Source organism: Aptenodytes forsteri, unplaced genomic scaffold, assembly GCF_000699145.1.
Source record: "Aptenodytes forsteri isolate BGI_AS27 unplaced genomic scaffold, ASM69914v1 Scaffold307, whole genome shotgun sequence".
NCBI classification, from domain to species: domain Eukaryota; kingdom Metazoa; phylum Chordata; class Aves; order Sphenisciformes; family Spheniscidae; genus Aptenodytes; species Aptenodytes forsteri.
Window position 1 is genome coordinate 838,646 of NW_008795303.1, and position 8,820 is coordinate 847,465.

The 8,820-nt window shown below is 42.2% G+C and overlaps 1 protein-coding gene and 1 long non-coding RNA gene across 2 annotated transcripts in view; one reads left to right on the forward strand and one right to left on the reverse strand.

Moving 5' to 3' along the window:
• SAP18 (Sin3A associated protein 18) overlaps positions 1-4,100 on the reverse strand; it is a 7,658-nt gene extending 3,558 nt beyond the window's left edge. The window contains exon 1 of the mRNA XM_009279359.2: positions 4,032-4,100. Coding sequence (XP_009277634.2) covers positions 4,032-4,100 — 69 coding nt within the window. The remainder of the gene's footprint in view (positions 1-4,031) is intronic.
• A 587-nt stretch (positions 4,101-4,687) lies between these two features.
• On the forward strand, positions 4,688-6,186 carry LOC103898966. The gene is made up of 3 exons (XR_657574.2): positions 4,688-4,914; positions 5,724-5,799; positions 6,032-6,186. It is a non-coding gene; the product is annotated as an uncharacterized LOC103898966 (long non-coding RNA).
• Positions 6,187-8,820: the final 2,634 nt, after the last annotated feature.

The following is an 8,820-nucleotide window of genomic DNA, read 5'->3' on the forward strand; positions in this document are numbered from 1 at the left end:
GGGGGGCCCCGGCGGGGGTGGCCCCCGTGGGGCACCGCTGGCTGGAGCCCGGGAGTGGGGCTCGGCAAGCGGCCGCAGGGCGGAGGGGTGGTTTTAAGGAGCAGAGGAGACGCAGTCGCGGGCTGCCCCACCGCCGCGGGCTGCAGCTATGCGCGCCCCCCGCAGTGGCTGTTCGTTTGTTTTCACAGAATTCACACATTTTTTCCTCAAGTGCTGTGATTTTATTTCTCGTTTCAAGAGTAAAACAAAACAATTCTTCTGTAAAATGATGCAGAAATGTATGTGCTTGCAGGTGCAAAATCGGAGACTCACAGAATTGCTGAGGTTGGAAGGGAGCTCTGAAGGAGACTGCCTAGTCCAAACCCCTGCTCAAAGCGGGGTCAGCAAGGGCCAGTTGCTCAGGGCCAGGTCTGGGTGGGTTTTGAGTATGTCCAAGGATGGAGACCTCTGGGCAACCTGCTCCAGTGCTGAGTCACCCTCACAGTTAAAAAAAAAAAAAAAAAAAAAAAGTTGGTTTATTTTTCTTCTTATATTTAAATTAAATTTCTGGTATGTCACTACATGCCCATTGCCTCTTCTCCTGTCACCGGGCACTGCTGTGAAGCCTGGCTCTGTCTTCTTTACTCCCTCCTGTCAGATACACAGTGATAGGGTCCCCCTGAGCCATCTCTCCCAAAGCTGAACAGTCCCAGCTCTCCCAGCCTGTCCTCATGTGACAGATGCTCCCGTCCCTTTAACCATCCCATTAAGCTATATTTGATGCTATATTATTATAGTGTTCCTGTACTGCTCATGTAATTTTCTGTTGATGCTTACAGTAGAGTACAGCACAGAACTATGTGCCACTGAAGCTGTGTCTCAGGGTCCCCATTCTGCAATGTACTTCTCTGAGTAAGGACATTCAGGGTGAATTTACATCTGTGTTGGGCTGCTTTCCCAAGTATAAGTCTAGTATCAGAGAAAAATAAATAAATTCTGCACCATGAAAAAAGCATATGCTTGTTACGGTGTTATAACTGTTGAAATACCTGTGCTCTAAGGGTGATGTGGTGGTTTTGATTTCACGTTTCCGAACATTGTAGATACATGTTTCCAATGTATTATTTATTAAAAAAATATGCAGGGGAGAAAAAAATATAAAAATATATTCACCTATGAGGTTTCTGTGTGCATCACAGAGAAGAAAAAGGGTTATGAGTCCATACTGTAAAAAAGAGAAAAAGCTCTTGCAGTTCACCTCTAATATAACCAACAGCGTTTGGTTTAAAATGTTGATTTATGGCACACCTAATACAAGACAAGAGAACCAACAACCTATTAGAGTTCACCCTCAGCTTTTATTGACTTCCTTTTGTGGTAGCCTGGATAGTATTGTACAGTTTTTAACCTACATTAAGTTATAGCATATCATCATTTTATTACCAAAGGGAATGACTCAGCCTTGCCACCATTTGCAGGATTCGATTTCCCAGGCAACGATACAGTTTATTACACTGCTAAAATTAATTATATCTGCCCTGATAATACGTACTTTGGGCTCAGTATGTGAACCGCCAAAACAAAGGAATTTATGTCTAGGATCAGGTAGCATAAAGGAACAGCTGTAACAAATAAAGCACAGTTCTATTATGAATCTAAGTAGTTCCTTCTGCTAGAACTTTTTGAGTGCTTTATTTATGTGAAAAATGACCTAGTGTGCTTGAGTTGTAAGTAAATTCAAGCATGACTTAATTTATTATTCATGAACTGTCTTAACAATCACAATTTATTTTCAGTCTAAAATCTTGGATTCTTATGTTACATATTTGGAAGAGAAAGTTGGCAATTATTTGGAAATGAAAATGCAATTACGTGATCTGTAACCTGGACTGCGGGATGCAGGTTTTACTGGAGACGGTGCTGTTTGGTTAAACGAGGCATAACATGGTAAACTGGATTCCCACCAGTTTAGGCTGAGGTCCCATGTGTACCTGAGTTAGTCTAACAGCTCGCTCTCACCAAAGGAGCGGGGATTTCGCTCCCCGCTGCCTGTCCTTACTCTCATGTGAGGGTTTTTTCCCTCCCTTCTGCCAGGTGCGGCCCTCACTAGATGCTTCCAAGAACAGGTTAAATTCCCTAATTCAAGATAAAACTATCCAGTTGGGGGCTGGTTTTCTGCCAGTTTGTTGCATCTGACACTTTCTAAACTGGTTCCATGATTGCTAGACCTGGTGCAAGATGAGTGGTGGAAGCGTGCGCCCAGGAGCAGCTGGGAGACGGAGGGAGAGAATAGGAATGGCATGGGGTCTGTCCCTTCAGCGGCAGTGAGACGGTTGATGGCTTCACCCTCCCTTCACATTTTCTTAGGCTTTGGGGAGTGAGGGGTCCCCTCTAATTGTCAGGGACGCTGTGTTCTGTGCAAACAGTGTATATATGTGCGAACATGTGTATACAGTGTATGCTATAGAGGAAATGAAAGCTCCTTGCTGAGGTAGTGAGGCAGAATAACACTCTATATACAAGCAAGTCTCTAGCCTTTATTGTTATAAAGGAGATACCCAAAATATGAATCAAACACTTTCAGATATGAATGCCCATAGAGAACTGAGATAAGTGGTCTCAGAGTGTGAATTGCCTCTAAGTATCGTTAACACACTTTCCTATTTAAGTGGTTATTTAAATAGTGAACTTTTAATTGTTTATTGGAGCATCTAGGAAAGGTATGAATGAGATGGCGTGTCGGTGCCATTAGGATATGGGACTGGGCAAAGCTGCCATGGCCATTTAGAGAAGAGCATTGTGGGTCAAGTAGCCTGTTGGCCTATGAAACACTTACCGTAAGTAAATTGTGATTGAAAGGGGAAAAACAAAAGGAGCAGTTGATATTCTGTGACTTAAAACTTTCTAGGCAGAACAGAGAAGATGATAGTAAATGAAAAGTGTCCTCAGGAAGATAGAGAAAGCAATGGCACAACTGGGCCTGGGATATCAACCATTGAGGTAAACCTCCAAGGAACTAGAAAAACTGTAACAGATGACCGGAACAAGGAACTCTGAACATTTCAGACCCGTGAGTGTATTGAATCTCAGTTCAAAGAAGCTGAATTAGCCTCGCTCTTTGCAGCAGGCTGTTTTCAGGTTCCCAGGGCTCCCAGGACTTCTGGCTTACTGGCTGCATTTGTGAGTTCTTCCTAACCAGGACTACATACCGCTTGTTAATTGTGCATGGTTGTATGTGTATCCAGTAAAGCTTGTTTGATAGAGGACTCGGTCTTTATATTGATTGTGGAAGGTTCAGCTACCCTGTTCTGGCAACAGCACAATCATCTTTCAAACATCTTTACAATCAGCCTAGTGAGCAAAGTCTCAAATTGGATGGAGCTGCTACTGCGAACAAGCTTTAACTGGTGGTATAAGAACACTGTCCCATTTTCTTTGCAAATATGATTGCTGGTATTTCCTACATTTTGTGTCATGGTAACATCACAGATCGGTTTTATGTTCCGAATGCTTCATGTGCAGTACATTTCATTACAGTGCTTTAATTTCCTGTATTTTGTACCAAAGTTAGTGTAGATTTCAAGAACCCTGTAGTGCTGCTAGAAAGTTACACTGTTTTCATTTAAGCTTCAGTTCTTGCTCATTGCCCTGTTTTGAATTGAGATGATTTGGGCGCACAAAATGCACCATAACTGTTGGGCCTCTGTGATCCTATTCAACTTGCACGTGAGCCAGCAGGTGAATGAGTCAGTGTGGTAAAGACTAGCAGGAGTGGGCTGTTAGTTTGCCATGTATAAAATGACCCTGTTGCTGTATAGGTAAAGAATGTGGAGACCCTGAGGCAGTATCCTAATTCAGGAGCACCGAGACCTGACTGCCTGGGAGGAATCTATGCTTGTGTATAGATTACATATGTTTTCTTCTTTCTCTATCAGAAGGACCACAAGTTGATAAAAACGCTTTGAAGATGATTTATTATTATACAATATTGCAAAATCGTTATTTAACTATTAACGTGACAGTAGCAGCGGTCAGTTTGTGCAGCCTCGCACATGCTCCAGGACCCAGGCGTCGTATGCAAGGCAGAGCCACTGGTGTGCCTTGTAAACAAGCTGCCTCATACTTGCCAGTGTAAGACCCTCAACAGTTTATAGCTGTTTGTTATAGATGTCGCCAAATGTTATAATTCTGCCATTCGGATGGAACTTTTCCACATCAGGTGTTTCCTGAAAGAGCATCCTCAGGATGCTTTTTTTTCCGTTTCAGAAAAAATGTTTCCAAGAATAATATTTCAGGCAGATGAGTGTTACCACTCACATTTCTATTATTTTTTTTTCATTTTAAATACCTGTAGCAGTTTGTCTGAAAAGCTGCAGCATCTGCCTACTTTTGAGAAAGAAACACAATTTGCCAGAGATGTGTCCGAAAAGGTCTCATAAAGCAAATATATTTGACTGAACTATAATCTCTTGTAAAAACTGTGGTTTATCTGTAGTCAGCAGAGACAAACTAATACTGGGCAGGTAAATCGTATCTGATGCATCTGGGTGCGCAAGGGATTCAGAAAGACGTCCACAGTGCTCCTGTGCTCTGCGACAGGCCTGGGGACGGGAACTGGGAACAGTGGGGCTCTTTCTTTTTTCCCTTAGGGCGCTGCTGCCCGCAGTGGGCACCAATAAGGGACGCAGGATGGGACCCTGCCCGCATCCCCTGAGCGGTGAGCGGAGGGAGCTGGAGGGCAGCTCCACAGCACTTCAGGCCGACCCAGTGCAAAACTGTTTGCAAACTAAATCAACAACAGGTTATGTGTTATGCAAAAGAAGTCCAGCAAAATTTGTAATGACTGCTTGAACTTCACCTGGAAGAGATCAGAACAAACTGGAGCTTGTAATTGTCAGCAGAGGAAGACAGAATTCAGTTTCAAGTAAAGAAAATGTAAGTCCTGGTCTGTCACGTAGAGTTATTTTCTTCTCTATACAAATACATGTAAAGGTGTGATGGTGAGATGTACTAAATATTCTATTGATTTTTCCTGGTGGGGTAGTGGACTCGGTTACAAAATATAAAATTAAGGAAGAAATGTTGCCAGAATCTAAACCTGGATTTCATTAAAATGTGTTGTCATTTCTCTATAAAATACATCTGCTACAATGTTCCTGAAATTTTAGACACACAATAGAGTAATAAACTGCTTTTATAACTTGGGTAATACTCTACCATGGATTCTTGATTTCCCCCCTACTGTTTGTATTAAATTACCTCAGTACAGAAATGTTCGTACACTGTAAGGAAGGAATAAAGGCGTTGTCACTGCAATGAGTGGAAATTTTAAAAATTGTGTACAAGATGTGTATTATAGAGAGGACAACCAACATCAGAAGCTTGTCAGCCTGTAATTCACTGCAAATAGTTAGGTCGGCAGCCTGGGCCCCTGCCTACGCTCCCTTGTAGCTATGTTTCCTGGTTTTCCTTCACTGGGGCAGCTCCACTACTGACAGCAGCGGTGGGAAACCCGGTGTAAAGGTTACTTTCATCGTTGGTGCTTTTCCCAGTTGTGGGTGTTGCTGCCACCAGTTTGCCCTGGGAACACGGAGGCTGCCTGACCTGCAGCCCCTGCGCCAGCTGCTCTGAGGGCAACAGCAGTATCCTCAAAACGCCCCGTGTGGCAAAGCCAGTGTGTCCCCTCGCAACATCGCTGTCTGGAAGAGGTGTCCTTAATATTGTCTTCTATGTTTCCTGTGCAGACAAATCCCTTCCCTGGCTGCTTCCTGGATTAATGTGATCCCGTCCTTGAACACGACACAAAAGTCTGAGAAGGGGGTGAGTATCTCCTTTGGATAGACACAGTCCTGCTCACGCTTTGGTGGGAACATTTCCATGAATAAGCGTTAACAGATTAGGTTGATGGTTATTCCAGTATCTTCTGCCAAATATCTGTTCTTTTCCCTTCCCGTGGAAAAATAATACTAAAAGACTCAAGCTTTTTCTCCTAAAGCAGAAAATTCCAAGAGATCTGACTGAGTATACTGAAGTATGTATATTTTATGTGCAGCTCCCTGGCTATGCTGATCTTCAGCTTGCCATACATCTCTAGAAGTTTCCAGTCTGTGGCACACAGAGTTCCTATTGAAAGTAGTAGATGGATAAAGATGGATCCTGCACACCCAGAACAGATATTTGCTTCCCTGTTTTCTTCCCCAGGATGATGGGTCTTAACACAAAGAATCTCCCCGAGTCTGTGGCATTTCACACCGATTCTTTAATGACAACGGAGCTGTTGATAAATAAATCCTCTCTTGTCAGCCACAGCAAGAGTCACGTTTTATTTGGTTTTATTCTGGGGCTCAGAGCGCCCCGCAGAAGGTTTATGAGACCACTGCCATATCCGTCATAACAAAGGTTGATGTCATGTAAGCCATTACATGTGTCCTGCCTCCAGAAGCATCATCATAAAGAGTCGAGCAAAACTTTCCTCCAAAATAAGTAGTTCCATGTGGCAAGCCTTGTCAAGCACAAAGCAAAGCCTCAGCACCCCGAGACAGCCCAGCTACATTGCAGAAATATCTTTTGTGGCTCAACATGCAGGTCAGAAAACACAACTCTGTAACTTTTTCTTTTTTTGTTTGTGGGTTGTTTTTTTTTCCTGAGTGGCCACTTATGACCAAAATGTTCTGGCTGCGATAAATTACCTGCAACATTTTGAATAGTGCAATATAAAACCAAATTCTTTTCTGAATGCTATGTTGTATGTATTGCAATATCAATTAACTCGATGTTTTTTAGAGAAAGGAAATGTCCATCACTGGAAATTTACAATATGTTAAGTTTGAGCCCAGAACAAATTCTGACAGCTTGGTTACCATAAGCTCCTCAGAGACACAGTGCTTAGTGGAAACACTGACATAATCTTAACGATAGTGGCAGGAATAGTGCCAGTAAAACAGCATGTCCTGTAGGCATAATGTAAGGCAGAATCACTTTGGCTCCGCAGATCGCAACAGCTTTGAAGGAAAAGTTGATAGAAAATTTGTGGACGCCTATTCCTTTGAGTACAAAAGAATAATCTCTGTATGTACTGCTGACTGTTGTTATCAGTTGTATTGTATTACGTTTTGCACATGGCAAAAGATGCCGGGGAAATTTAAAGGACGTGTTGTTGCAAAGCTATGAAGTCTTGCTGCAGAGCAATGGAGGCACGTTGGGGTTATAGATGAGCGATCATAAGGGCATGGACAGAGGTGCATGCTGCAGGCAGGGTGCTAGCAGGAAGAAGTCACTGCTTTTACATTTCTTGCTGTTCCTTCCCTGTCAGCGTTCTTGGCAGAGCTGGTCATGATGAGCTCTCCACAGACTTAATACAATGAAACAGGTTAGCAAAGACTTCATACTTAAATTGTTTACCATAATCTTGTTGCTCTTGCCTGGAATGGGTGAGGAAGGGTTCACACAAATAGCTCTTCTGGCACATCAGTGGGCCAGAGGGGATGGTGACAAAGGGCATCCTCTTGCAGTGGTTCAACTGGAGTCAGGAGATGACATCTGCCCATAACCTGGTGCTTTCAAATGACAAGCTGTACGATGTGACATTTTATGTGACAGCATGACAGACTGTGACATTTCAGATTGCTGTGAGCAGTGCTCTTTTTTTGTGTTCACAAGATGTATAAGAAAGTGCAGCATTCCAAAAAATAAGTAAGTGCCTCACAGAATCGCTGGGGGGAAATTCCTGCAAATGAAAAAAGGGGAAGGAAAGAAAGAAACTATTTAAAAAGAAGTGGATTGGAAAAAAAAAAGACCTTAGATTGACACTACTTCACAGTCAGCTTTATGCTTTGTTACCCCTGTTACAAAGCTAAGAATTCAGATTCATTTCTATAAAACTTCAGGGCATAGAAGAGCAAGAGAAGTGGCTCTTCTACACCTCTTAGATTAGATTTGTTCAATATGAAGCAAGATAAAATATGCTCTGGTGTTTTATTTGGGCTTGAGGAATGCAAAGGCATAATAATTACCAGCTGATACACCAATTTAATGCAGGTGTTCAGATTTTTAAAGGACCATTATCACTTAATGTTACCTTTAAAAAGAGATCTCAGATTTTTCAATGAAACAAATACTAGAAAAAGAGATGCCTTATATGAAAGGAGGTGAAACTCTCAAATACAAAAATGCAAAAATTCTATTACTAGAGGTACAGATAGATTCCCTGCCTGTTAGAGATGAATGATTAGCTAAGCACAATGTTTTGAAAATATATAAGTGAAATATTTAGAACACAGGGCACAGCTATTGCTAAATTCTTACGTACAAATTCTGATGTACGGGCCAGATCTTAAAATGCCGTTGAAGTACAGCAGTCCGGCTGCTGATCACTTGTTTCAGATTTGGGTCTGGCTTCACCCAGAAAAATACGGAGCTACTGATAAAACGTGCTTCAACCATCAAACATGAAGTAGATTCAGAAAAGAGTTTAGCAGAGACCAAAGATGAAATGATACACTGTAGAAGTTATTAATTGGTTTCTGATTAGAAACCATGAAGACTTGTCAGAACAAGAGATTCATGAGTGTTCCTCCATCTTGGGCTGCAGATGAAGGGGGAAGATTTGTGTATTCGTGTTAACACAGCTTGTAGTTCTTCTTTGAACTACGGCCAGCAGATGCAAATGATTTGGCATATAAAGACATTACACATTTTTCACAACTTTATGTTTAGATGGCAGATGAAATCTTTGGTCAGTCATGGAGAAGTTCTCACTGTCTTGCACTCAGAGATACCTGGAGTTGGATGAACACTTTTTCATCCCACATTCTTTGAGCACTTTTCTTAAGTTGGTAATTT